The sequence below is a fragment of the Nuphar pumila genome, chromosome 15 (assembly GCF_984573655.1).
Source record: "Nuphar pumila chromosome 15, dmNupPumi1.hap1.1, whole genome shotgun sequence".
Taxonomy (NCBI): domain Eukaryota; kingdom Viridiplantae; phylum Streptophyta; class Magnoliopsida; order Nymphaeales; family Nymphaeaceae; genus Nuphar; species Nuphar pumila.
The window spans coordinates 41,459,731-41,473,671 of NC_143263.1; the positions used below are offsets into that span (position 1 = coordinate 41,459,731).

A 13,941-nucleotide genomic window follows, 5' to 3' on the forward strand; every position below is an offset into this window, starting at 1 on the left:
CAATCTTTTAGACTCCGAAGTACAAATAAAAATCTAAAAATATCCAAATCCAATTAAGCCCATTGCAAAGGAAAACATGTACCTGACAAAGAGAGGGATATACATGGATTAACATCTGGTAAGAGTTGCAACCTAACTGGAATCCAGTTCCAACATGCTGATAAAATTACATATAGTTTTGTCACTACCAAAGAAAATACAAGAAGCTCCACTGCTGGCACAGTAATTCATTCTTCATACACAAACATTCTTATGTCAAATTTGATAATTATATAGTAAGAAACAAAAAAGGTATACAATCATGCTGCAATATCGATCCTTTGGAAAAATGTTACATTCTTTTTCAATCTGAACAGTAAATTAGACAATCCACCTGCAATCTCAACAACATGACGCCGTATGGTATAACTGGACTGAACAGGCTATCTTCCAAGATGATTATTCAGTTGCCCTTCTTGCTGGTTACCAAGATCACCCTTGCCAGGGAAGCAATTTACAAAGTGATATGTGACCAACTTCCTGTTCAACAGCAACTGATGGCAGCTGAACAAAATTCTGCACGCAGGCATTCCCACAAAATCAAGAGTTTGTTTGCCAGCCTCCGTTCACGTCATTGTCCCTCATGCATCCCATCACTTCATCCTTGTTCAAGCAGCACCCTTAAAGAATGGATGGTTCAGGGCTTCACGAGCTGTAAGTCGCTCAGCTGGATCAAAAACCAGGAGACCTTGCAACAGATCTGTCAATGCTCCACTTGAGTAATCCACATGCTGGGAAATAAGGTTCTGCAGAAGTCCCCAAAGCAAGAGCATAAGACAAGAAGGCTAAAAAACGATACTTGTAAATAGGGCATTCAATTTCCAACTTCAATGACTCTCAAGTGGAACAGGAGCATCGTGTGAGTTGCATTAACAATGAATATACCAGGTTGCTACAGCCAATCTTAGTTTGTTGAGCAAGGAACTTACCTTAAGTCTATCAAGTTTCCTCACTGCTCGGATGCTCTCTCTTGAAACTGCCCCCTCTGGCCAGTTCAACCTTGCTCCTCGACAGAAATATTTCTCAGTAGATTGACTACAATAGGCAAGATCAGAATAATATCACCCTGGTAGCTAGACCAATTAAAATGGCAGCTAAAAAAAAGTTAAGTTAAACTATTTTGTACTACTCAAAACCTGCGCCCCCACCCTCCAAAGGTAAAAAAAGAAAAAGGAAATCAGTAGGTTTTGGTATCCCGAATTCCCAAAACAAGGATGGGAGTTTCCCAACAACCCCCTTTTCCTAACTCCAACATGCCTTGATTCAAGCACATAGAGAAAAAATATGCACATGAAGTTTTTTCATGCACATGCTTCACAAAGCATAAACAAGTACCTAGCTTTCCTAATCATCCGCTCAGGTAAAGGACCCAAAACTCCCTCCATCATAGCCAAATGCTCCAAATTCTCGTGAGTTTGGAACAGTGTTTCACCCTGTGGAAAATTTAAAGTTTCAAAACCCACCTGCACAGTTCCACGATTCTAGAATACTTATCATTGGCAAGCAAACAAACATTATAGACTTACTGATAAAAGCTCAACTAGTATGCAGCCGACACTCCAGATATCGCACGGATAAGTCCATCCCAGGCCTACAGTAACAGGCCATAAGTGTCATAAACACGTTATGAGTAACTATTCCTACTTCAAATGTTCCAATTGTATATTCACAAGGATAGTTTTAAGTTTCAGAATAACAGTCAAAAGGGCATTTACTGGTCTAACAATTAAAGCTTGGAAAAATCAAGTGATACAAATGTCGGTCCAAAAATGAAGAGAAGCAGCAGAACTAAATAACCAACAAACACAAAACCGTGAAATTCTATATAATAAAATGACATTGGTGACTATACATAAATATGAACCCAGATAACCTCATTTTGAACAAAGAAACTAATTTTGGTCATACAAAAGAATGACTAAGAAATTCAAGAACATATAAACCCCACCAACATTTACTGATGATGCGGATCCAAAATTAGAAGACCTGGATCCCAATCCAATGCTCCAAATACTTGAGCTTGTGGGACCCTTCCATGAGGCGCCACCTCATCAGCCAGCATTGAAGAACAAGTGGGACACACCCGTGGGACGTCCCCTCCAGAAATGGAGCTTGAAGACTCAATGGGCCCCACCTCCTTGGCACCCCAACCAGCCTTAAAGCCCTATGGAAGTCGTGTAGCCCTCTTGAAGACCCTCTCTCTAAAAGTAATTAAGAGAAGTCAAAGGAACTTTATTTCTGGGGTCTAAAAATGAGAGCAGGAATTAGAGAGGGGCCAAGTGAGACCCACCCTACGGGGCGTCAGAAGTAGAGGGTGTGGGCTAAAAATGGAGATGAATACCTCTATTTTTGGCTTAGTCCAAGTAGGGTTAACTAGATTTAGTTTTTTGCCTAAGCCACAGAACCAGGTGTTGCACTCGTGTCGACGTGACGCGACGTGGATGCGCATGCAGGTGCGCCACCCGGTGCGGTCAACTCGACCCTGGGTGCGGTCAACACACCCAAGGTCATTTTTGTCCAATTTTTAGACTTTAAAAAAAATGCCCGATGAAAAGGGTTGCGAAGAAGAGGATTAGGGCAAAATTTTTTTGCCCTAATCCTCCCTTCCTCTCCTCCCGATCTCTCCTCTTGAAGCCGAAGACGGTCGACCTCTCCGTCGGACCCTGACGCCGCCGACCGCTCCGCCGGACCTCTCCTCCTCAGGTACTCTCTATCACTCGCTCTGTCTCTCTTCTCTTTGTCTCTCAATCGCTATGTCTCTCTTCTCTCCGTCTCTCACTCTCAATCGCAACTCGTTTTTATGGTTTCATGTTTTTTTGTTTCAGAGTTTGCTACTATTGGGTTTAAGATAACAAATTTTGAATATTTTAGTAGACTATTCATGAGCTAGGTTACCATCATTTGATGTATCATGGTCCCAGAAATCTGATTGCAGGTTCTTTTGTTGCAGCATTATAGAGCAGACATCAGGTGCAGGTATGGACGAAAGGAGCTCACAATAAAGCAAGGCTGTTACTTTCAATGGAGAGTTTTTCTTTGGGTCTCATTCCAGTTGGGTAATTTTTGTTTGAGAAAAAGTTCACCCTTTCTGATGACCACGACTCAGCTGACTCAGCTGGGGTTGCCATAGTTTGTTTTGTGAACTTATTATGTTGTGCATATGTACAGAGACTGTCTTTCCTCAGAAAAACAAAAATTACAGTGTACCGACTATAGATCTTGTTGCCTACTGTGATGTGTTGGAAGCTTTCTGCGGAAAACAGAACTCCCAAGTTTGTTATGCAACCCCATGCAAGGGGAGCCACTTTCCCTTGAAAGGGATGCTTGGGAGGGAAAGTGCTTCTCCATGGGGAGAGGCATGAACTCATTTGTGCATATGTACAGAGAGCGTCTTTCCCCAGAAAAACAAAAATTACAGTGTATCGACTATAGATATTGTTGCCTACTGTGATGTGTTGGAAACTTTTTGCGGAAAGGAGAACTCCCAAGTTTGTTATACAACCCCATGCAAGGGAAGCCACTTTCCCTTGAAAGTGCTTCTCCATGGGGGGAGGCGTGAACTCATTTTGATAGGAAAGATGTTTTTTTGCATTTGTCATTTAGATTTCACCACATCTTTCTTATGGAGATTTATGTTTCACCCGCTCTTTCCTATGAAAGACCCTTTTTCATATGAAGGGCATGAAACAAACGACATAGCAACTTTAAATATTCAAAGGGGTTGCTGTGTAACATCCCTTTAAACATTCAAAAGAGTTTCTGCTTTACTTATTTGATTGATATTTAGGTTGATTTAATTGTGGTGTTAGTTTTTGTGATGTAAAATAAAATTGTAGATTGTTAATTTGATATATTGCATGCATGATGAATGATATTATGACAATGTTAATTGTTGAAACTTCAAAATTATATAATATATATAATTTTTTACATTTTTGCCTTGCCGCACCCCCGCACCTAAGGTTTTTTAAAGTGCCGCACCCGCACCCATGTGACAGTTTTTTGCTTATTTAGGGTTTATCTAGAATTAGGTTTAGATTTAATATTTGCTTGTAATTTGTGTAAGGCATTATATGCCCCTCATTGGCCTATATATAGGAGTTTTGTTCTAAGCTTAAGCATTATCAATAAAATGAATTAGAAGTTTAGAACTTGAATCCCTTCTCTCAAATTCGTCTCTCACTAGCTCGAGTCCCTCTCCCTTGACTCAATTCTCTCTCTCTCACGAGTCCCTACCCCCTTACTCGTCTCTCTCACTCTAGGGCTAATCCCTACCCTCATTTGGCATGGCTGATTCCTAGTGGGTCAGCTCACTTCAATGGTCCAAGGTTGTTGCCAAAGCCCACCTCAATCTGGCAGTTCCAACTCCAAGCCCAGCTTTTCAAGCAAAACTGTAAAGCCTTGGCCTGTCCCCAGCTGAACCAACCTCTGTATCAGACCCCAGCTCACTCAACCCAACTTCAGTAAGTCATACAAACCCTTTCCTTAACCCCAAACCTAATTTAGAACCCACCTAACCCAATTCAGCCTAAACCCGATTTATGACCTACCTTGAAAAGTGGTCAGACTTTGTAAAATCGCCCAGCCCAAACCGTAGAGCCTCTGGGTCTGAAATTTTGACTCATCCTACCTTAAGATGTCTAGTGTCTACCCTCCAAAAATCATGATTTATTGAGCTCTTTGCAAAGACATGTCGATTTTACAAGTCATGTATGTCCCCACAACCTAGTATGTCCATGTCATGTCTGTCCCGCCACTTGTCCAAGTCATATCTCCATGTTCGTGTGTTGCCTTCCCCTGAAAATTTAACCGAACCTAGTCCAAGGTATCCATAATCATCCCTCCAAATTTGGGATTTTTTTGTTGTGTCGTTTGGCCGCATTGATTTTTCTATTGAACCCTGTCAGTAGCATGCACCGTGTCTACTCGAGTTTGACTTTGACCTAGACCCTGAGCTAACTAAGCCTACCGCTGCCCAAAAATTCCTAACCCAAGCCCTGGCACACATTAACTGATTACAAGAAAGCACAATAAGAATCAACAACATGGATCCACTATGACCATTAAACACAACTCTGGAGAGCTCTCCACTCAAAAGCAGACTATCAAGGTCAATTACAATGCATAAATATCCCCTTGCTCAGTATTGTAATTATTAAACAAAGCTATTGGAATAGATCAACACATATATTGTTGTGTAAGGTATTTCATATTCTCTCTCTATCCTTCATCTACTTCCCTATCCTATCTCATTGTATCTTCACCCTTATTTTCCCTTAAGCATAACACTGAACTTTCATACTCTCTTGTTTTGAGCTCATCTCAACAATTACCTTAAAACACTGTATTCTCAAATACGGCTGAACTGCAGGATAAAGGGTGATCAGAATAGGGCACTTAATTTAAAGGAGTCTTGGTCAATAACATGCCTCAGATTGAACAACTTCACAATCCAAACAAACAGCTGTTCACGTCCATGACTAGTGGAGATAACCCTTCTTTTCAAGAGAAGTAAATTTACTCAAACTACAAGTTACTTTCCGAGATCACCTGCACTCAAAAGAGTGCAAATTGGAAGTGGTTTTATCTTTTTCATATGTACTAAAATATCCTTGGTGATGCCAATAATGCAAAGCAAAGGCACCAACATGACATCTTGACATTGTAAGGCAAAAGATGTATAGTGATTGAACAAGATCCACTAAATTCCATGCCAATCTGCAAGTTCTACATGAGCAAAGGTGCACCTTTATAAACAACTCACCCCACCACCACAAAAAACAATAAATTTTCAGCTTCTCCTGCTCTCTTCCTCACAAATGTGCGAATCATATAACGAATATGCACCCCAACTTGATTATAGACGGTTAGACAATGACTGGACCCATGTGCCTGGGGCAAATGTAGTTCTTGGAGGACCTTACCAAGTCTGGCTGCCAAGTGTGTATTTCTTGATCCCCTTGTATCCTCAGACTAAACATAAAGCAGTTGAACCCATGCCCAACCCCAGCCTTGTTTAAGAGAAGAAAAAAAATGGCTCTAGGTGTGATAAGGAATAACTTATAGCAACCTCACCTACTAAAACAGCTGGACCCACAAGGGTAGGTCTAGAAGCAGGTATTATTCAAATCCGGCCCATTGATAGTGCTGGCAATAGGATGTCTCTGGTCAAGGTGGACCAACAATGGCTCATGTTGAGTTCGGTCCAGTTTGAAATTAGCAACATTTGACGGACTTAGACCTGCACCTAAACCAGCCAGGTTCAAGCAGGCACCGCCCCTCAGGTTGAAAAGTTGGATTGAGTCAGGTCAACCGGTTGGGTCTTGGATAAAACCTAAATATAAATTTCCAAAGTTTTTCGCACAGCAAAGCCCAGAAGGGAGCATGAAAGCTTCCACTTTCTTTTGCAGATCTATATTTAAACCATATCGTATTTAATCATCATGTTATAGTGGCTTACAATTATCTCATGTTAATGTCATGTAGTTATGCATACTCTGCATCTTTCCTTAAAAACATTTTTTGTGGGTTCCAGTTCAGCATAGGTCAGGGATGGATAGGGTTCAGGCCAGGACAACTCTTATCAAACCCAACCCAAAACTAAAATGATTCCCATACTTTGGACCTGTACACAAACCCAGTATCAAACTTGATTGGAAAGGGTCAAGGCAGGGCAATGGGTTTGGTTGGGTCTTTTGGCGAGCTGTACAAATTGAAGGCCCTAACCTAGACACCAATTAATGCCGATTCCAGCTCTAACAAATTTTGATGACATCAAATGATATTGAACTTTCAAGAGACAATGAACCCTATCAAGCTATCACATATCAGCAATTCACTTAGCGTATGTGGTTCATGTTGACACAACATGATACCGAAATATCAGGTGCACCACAACAGTTGAGGATCACCGTAAAACCTTCATCAGACATGCAAACTCCATAGTCCTAATTTAACATGTGCTTCCTATCTATATTAATTTTATGTTTTGTTTCATTTTTATTCCTTAATGATCTTAAATCTAACCTAGTAACTGGTAAAATTTCAAAGTTTCACACTTCCACACACACATACATATATATATATATATATATATATAAATTAAGGGTGGCAAAATCTGACACGATCCGCCAACCTGCTTCTTAGCCGGGTCGGGTTTGGCTTAAACGGGTTCGTGTCGTAAACGGGTTGACCCGCCTAACCCGTTTATTAAACGGGTCGGGTTCGTGTTAGGGGTATGCCAACCCGCCAACCCGTTTGACCCATTTAATAAACGGGTTGGGCGGGTGGATCAACCCGTTTACACGGGTTAGGCGGGCGGGTCACCCCATGGTCCATTCCCAAATGCCCACCACTACCCATCACCACACACACTCTCTCTCTCATATCCTCCTCTGCCACCCTCCTCCGTCGGCAGCGCCTCCCGCACAGGCAACCCACCCCTCCCTCTCCCTCCTCCACTGATGCTCGCCGTTGTCCCACATCAAGCAAGCCCATGCTCAGATTGTCACCTCCGGCCTCGCCGGCGTCACCGCCAGCGGCGGCCCGCTCATCGCCGCCTGCTCGCTCTCCCCCTCCTCCTCGCCGGACTACGCCCTGGTTGTCTTCCACCGCATCCGCAACCCCGACACCTTTGCCTGGAACACGCTCATCCGGCGCTTCGCCGAACATGGGGACCCTCTCCGAAATGTTGCCCTCTACGCCTAATTCGTCTCCCGCGGTGTCTCCCCGAACAACTACACCTTTCCCTTTGTCCTCAAGGCTTGCGCGTGCGCCCCTGCCTTGCCGGAAGGCGAGCATATCCACGTGCACGTCGCAAAGCTCGGGTTTGTCATCGAAGTCTTCATCGTGAACGCGTTGATCCATTTCTATGGTTGTGGGAGATTCCAATCTGCTCAGCAAGTGTTTGACGAAATGCCTCAACGAGATATGGTTTCTTGGAACGCTTTGCTTGGGGTTTATGTTTGTGACGGCCAGATCGAACCCGCAACACGCTGTGTCGTGTAATCGTGTCGGGTCGACCCAACCCGTTTATTAAACGGGTTAACCGTGTCGGGTCGGGTTAACCGTTTAATAAATGGGTCGTGTTTGTGTTTGCCACATCCGACCCATTTAATAAACGGGTGGGTTCGTGTTGAGGTGTTCTGACCCGCCGACCCGACACGATTGCCACCCCTAATGTAAATACACATAAAGTTATAAACCCTCTCATAGAATTGTTGAGTCCATGTCAGGTATCATGTGATATTCTATGTCTGTCTGTGTCCTTCTCACTCAGCTATTGAGTGCATACGATCATCAATCAGCTACATCACCCCATCATACTTGAACATCCCGAACACCACCATTATATAAGACTTCACCAATAACCCATTCTTGTACAAATGAAATATCATCTAAATCTTCACAAGGAAGCCCCCTTGATGTATTTTAGGATCTTTCACATCGCATCTTATCATCCCATACAAGCTTATGTTAGTAACTCTTCCAGCCAACATTACTATGTGCAACTCCTAACCCATAAAACACCAAAAGCCAGTTATATTGTTTCTAAACTGCAAAGTATTAGGAGTTCAACACAAACCAGCATAACAAAAATGGAAATTATGCATAGATCCAACAGAGGTTCAATCATCCACTGTGAGAATGCTAAACACAAAAATAATGAAATAGTAGCCTCCACCCAAGTCAAGTGAGTTGAAAGACATGGAGTCCATGGCAAGAGAATAAAATAAGTAGATACCATAGTGGCAAACGTTTTTTTTTTGGCAAAATCTCGTTTTTCAAAAAACTCGCGAGAAATTGAAAGATTTTCATAAATCTCGCATTTTTTTGGCAAAATCCCAGCAATAAAAATATTTTTTATAATAAAAGATTAATAAAAATTATTTAAAAATAAAAAGATGTTTTTTCACGATAAATAGCCGTTTAAAACATAAATATCGCATTAAATTGTGGTGTTTATGTTTTTTCATAAATCTCGCGAATATCGCGAGAAATTGCCATTTTAAACTTTCAGGCAAATTCTCGTGATATTATCGCGAGATTTTCATAAATCTCGCGATATTTGTCACTATGGTAGGTACACAGTGGGCAACAAAAGTAGCTCATGTTTCTTGGTCTAAGAAGAAAGTGGAATGTTCTACCCCAGCAAATACTAGGAAGGTTACACCTAACAGCCTACATGAACAGTGCTCACAAGCTTTTGGACTGTCAAATAGTGGATGGCAGCAGCTAAGCTTTTGGCTCTTTACAAAATAAGGATTTAAAGGTCATATACAAGCATGTGTCTGAGCACATGCGTGCGCACACACACACATACAACCATAGGTCATTTTTCCTTCCTTTTTTATTTCCTTTGAAACAGAATGTCTAGGAAAAGTATCTATCTCAGCAAAGCGGTGTCAAAAACCAAAAAAAAAAAAACACCAGTCATGTCCCTTGGTTTTCTAATAAATTAAGTCCTTTTAAGTTTAAACCTCTTAAAGAAATGAAAACAAGAACTTTCAACTTCCCAGCATTTCATGTTCCCAGGTAGCTGATAGTACAGTAAGCCTTCACCAGGCTTATGGCTGAGAATTGTTTTGAGTCTTTTGACAAAAGCAAGAGCAAGAAAAACCCAAAGGGAGGAGACCACCTTTATGTCCTTTCAGGTAGCTGATAGAAAAAATTGTTAACAAAATAATGCAGGCTTACAACACTGATGGCCAGAAACCAATTTATGCACAAGCATAGCTCTGTGAATATACAGATTTAAAACATTACTCATAGAAAAAGTAAAAGACCTAGTTAGTTCTGAGCCTCTTAAAACATAATGTCAAAAATTTATTCCATTCCACCCAAATAAAGAAACTTGATTTTCATTTGCCCCATCAAATTAACCAGTTTACCTAGGATAACCTCAGGTGCACGGTAATGCCTTGTAGAAACAACAGAGCTATGAGCCTCATTCTCAAGGGTTGTGCTACCAAAATCTATCAACTTTATGGCACTTGACTTTGGCAAATACTTAAAATGCATCTCACCCTGTGAATTCCTCTGTACCAATTCATCCATTCATTGCACAGAAATTACTGAAAACCTGAAAAAAGAAAAAATTGGCAGTTTTCTAAAGCACTCATGACATGAGATACCTTTTTGTATGGAAGCTTCACATACTCAGAGGACACAAGAAGTATGTTTTCTGGCTTCAGATCAGTGTGAATTAGACCTAAATCATGTATATCTGAAGGATATCAAAAAATTAGAATGATTAAGTTGAACAAGGATAACTATGGATAACAGCAGAATGAAATCAAGCCTGCTGCAAGAATATAACATAAGTGTCACAGAAGAGAATAGATAACGGAAACTAAAAGGAATAACAAAAAGAAAAAATAAAAGAAAAAAATAAAAGAATATAATCTACACACATGCGACAGATTCAAGAAGCTGACGCCCAAATTCCCTGACTAGATCAACAGGAAAGGGGTTGTATTTATTTCTCCGTAGAAAATCAAATAAGCTCGGTCCAAGCTTTTCACACACCTGGACAAATCATAAAAGCTCATCTAAGAAGGCATTCTAAACAATACAGATCTAATACCATCATCTGAAACCATGAAAACCACAATTCAAACTAGTTCTCACATTTTACATTGATTCCAATAAATATGTCACAAATAAATAGCAAAACAAAGTTTAGGCGATCTACAAAAAGCTGAGTTGGGCAAACATTATAATCTCCCAGTAGCATCTTTCGAGAAAATGTATCAATAACTTCAATTACAGCATTCGAGTAAGTAACATGTAAGTAACAAGAGTAATATGAAATCAGGAAACAGCAGGAAATTTGAGCAAAGAGACCAATGTGTGGAGATACACCACCATGGTCTTGATGGCTACCCCAAGGTCAGGATACCACAACAATGGCTTCAGTAAATGCTTTATCATAAATCATAGGGAATCCATAGTCAGAAATAATATCAAATTTGTAGGCAACTAAAATATCATAACTCATAAAGAGCAGATTACGAAATCCTGCATGAAATACTTACAATACAAATATGATTGCGATAGTCAAACCAGTTCCGTATCTGCACACAGCTGCAGCAAGGGATCACAACAGAGCATGAGGATACATGAACTCAGGATAACATGAAAATTTGCAGTGTTTCTTAGGAAATTAAAATGTACATACCGTATTCCACCCATGTCATTCCTTGTGAGCTGATTAAGAACATCAATTTCCAACATAGCAGCATCACGATATTTACGTATGCTTCTCACTACCTTGATTGCCACATACTCTTGAGTTTCACGATCCCAGCACTTTAGAACACGGCCAAAGGTGCCTACAGTTTGAAGGATCACAAAGCAAAATCAAATAAACAGTCAACAAATTGCTCACAAGTAGAAGATATTGAAACATACCTTCACCAATCTTGCTCAGTATTTTATCTGGAAGACAGAATGAACAATTTATTTGTCAACATCATCATTCAATAAAAACACTAATAAAAAAATGGATGAAGTTTAATGATGAAATTTACAACCCCAACAGTGTCATCAACTTAACCCCTGTATAGCAATTAATAAAAATTGTGAATGACACCCAATGATGATACCTACAACCTCACCAACAATAATGTGAGTTTTAAACTTTGAATAACCATGGTTTTGTGCTCAATAAGAAAGATAGCAATGGAATAAAATCAACTAATCACCAGACCCTTTTTTTCTTAATAATACGAAGAATGCCTCCTCACATCAAATAAATAAAAGGAAAAGGTATAAAAAGAAGCTCTTGCGTGTGTTAGAAAAAGGGAAATTCACAAACACCCCAATGCAACATTCTTTGACCGTAGTTTATGAGTATGCTCAAGCATTATAACCTCCACTTTTGTAGATGCAAATGATTTATTCTTCCTAATATATGCATGTAAAGGCAACCCAATTAGGAAAATCACATCTTAAAGGCATAGCAGTTAGCTACCAAGTACATTTGTATTTGCATACCTAGGGCTAACATGGGGACAGTTTGCAATAAATTTAGGCATTTAGATTTTGTTCCATGTATCTTCTACGCTGATTTAACATGGCACCACAAAATCAAACACTTGGTTTACTAATAATTTTAAACTACTCATGCTCACACTTGCTCCCTCACTCCCTTGCTTTTCCTTGTCACGGTTGACTTTTAGATTCTCACTTATCTTCTCTCTACTGGATACGCTGCTGACAAGCTGAAGACAATGATACATGGCATTTTATCTCAATGTCAAGAAGCCTTCAACCAATGAAATCACATTCATGATTTGATAGATCTAGAGACAATATGAGCACAGATGAAGCCCTTCTAATGTTCTGTAAGGCTGATATTAAGTTTTTACATCTTACATGTTTTCTTGCAAGTGTCTACAATAATACAACAACTCTACTCTGGTAGTGTCTAACAGGACAAGTCTTTCCATGAGAAAATGGGAGGTTCTCTATTCCCTTCTTGAGTTAGAAAAAGAAAAAAAGTCCTATAAGCTTGTTGGTTAGGGATCAATTTTCTGTCCCCGTGGAAAACACAGATTCTGTCTGAAATGACAGTTCTGAGTCATGCATGCATTTCTTTAGTGCCCTATACTGTTGTCATCAGCAATAAAATAGGCGTTTCCGTATCAGGCTAGATGACTCGACCGACTTCTTCTGTCTCCTTAGCAGCTAGATCTTTCGCTGACTTATAAAACTTCCTAACATATTTGGTATTTTTCATAGATAGGCTTTGGTGCCCAGGTCCTCATATTGTGTACCCACTACAAATACGAATAGAAACCCTGCTGTTTTTTAGATTTCTATGGTGAATGAGATGAAAGAACTCCACATAACAATAAAGACCACAACAATACATCAAGAAGTTGCACAGGTGTTTTAGGATGCAAAATCACGATCATAAAGTCACAGGGATCACATCTAGAACAGAAGGAATTGACAGAAAAGCAAAGGTAAGAAAGGGTTCAAGAGACCATACATCTGGGTGTCAAATTCTCCCCGAGATTGAACACATAATGCCCCTCTCGATCGTCATCACGCAAAGGCGGCGAAGCTTTTGCAGAGCCTGCCTGTACTGCAGCCAAACGGCAATCCTCCCGGTCCCTCTCCCCTTCCTCTGCCAACCGGCTGACGCCCTCCGGTTCCCTACGTGCCTACACAAACCAAAAACCGTGCCAATTTCCAAGAATAAACAACAAACACTCCGAACTTCATCTCCATTCTCCACCTTCCACAATCTCCCATCACCGTCGAGCAAAAAAAAGGCCTAATTCATTTTTCACCACACAACCCACTAAAGAAACCCTAATTCACCACGCAATCGGACATGCTTTCTCATACCTGACAAGTAAACAAGATTCACGACACAATGGCGACAACGAAACAACAACAATGGCAATGAAGAATGACAGGAAGGAGAACAAGAAGAAGAGGACTGTGAAGAGAAACCTAACTCTTTCACACAGCCAAAGCATGCTTTCTCATTTTCCGAAGAACAAACAAGCACAAGAAGAAGAAACAACAAAAACCTTAACATTAACCCTAGTTTTTTTAAGGACAGACCTGGGGAGGAAGGGGAGAAGGGACAACGTCCCAAGTGGGTCGAGGCCTCTTCCTCTGTCTCCTCTCCGTCCCCTTCGGCTCCATCCGACCCGTCGCCATCGATCGACTCTCTATCTCTGCAATCTCTCTCTCTCTCTCTACAGAGAACAGGGAAACTCTGGAGCGTCTTCTTTCCCATCTCGGCTCCCGCAAAATTTAGCGCCCGCGAGTAGGGAGTATTCTTGGGACGGGTATACCCGAACCGAACCGATTTTGATGCACTCATGAAGTCATGGTCCGATTTCGGTTTAGGATATGGATCAATTAGAAAAATGGGTCGGT

At 40.8% G+C, this 13,941-nt stretch overlaps 1 protein-coding gene across 1 annotated transcript; it reads right to left on the minus strand.

The window, feature by feature from the left end:
- Nucleotides 1-140: 140 nt before the first annotated feature.
- Nucleotides 141-13,735, minus strand: LOC149815242 (serine/threonine-protein kinase AFC3-like). Its single transcript, XM_089989436.1, has 12 exons — nucleotides 13,621-13,735; nucleotides 13,037-13,211; nucleotides 11,452-11,478; nucleotides 11,219-11,372; nucleotides 11,076-11,124; nucleotides 10,452-10,566; nucleotides 10,173-10,264; nucleotides 9,930-10,077; nucleotides 1,566-1,630; nucleotides 1,375-1,472; nucleotides 969-1,074; nucleotides 141-785 (listed from the first exon to the last, which is right to left on the minus strand). Exons 1-12 carry the CDS (start codon nucleotides 13,717-13,719, stop codon nucleotides 648-650), a joined length of 1,266 nt encoding a protein of 421 aa, XP_089845562.1. The 5' UTR covers nucleotides 13,720-13,735; the 3' UTR covers nucleotides 141-647.
- Nucleotides 13,736-13,941: the final 206 nt, after the last annotated feature.

Excerpts from the sequence above, each read along its gene's own strand:
- LOC149815242 (XM_089989436.1), bottom strand. The coding sequence starts at position 13,719 with ATGGCGACGGGTCGGATGGAGCCGAAGGGGACGGAGAGGAGACAGAGG. Across the intron at positions 13,212-13,620 it reads CTTCTCCCCTTCCTCCCCAG|GCACGTAGGGAACCGGAGGG; the intron begins GTCTGTCCTTAA and ends TGGTTTGTGTAG. Across the intron at positions 1,631-9,929 it reads TGCACCTGAGGTTATCCTAG|GCCTGGGATGGACTTATCCG; the intron begins GTAAACTGGTTA and ends CTGTTACTGTAG.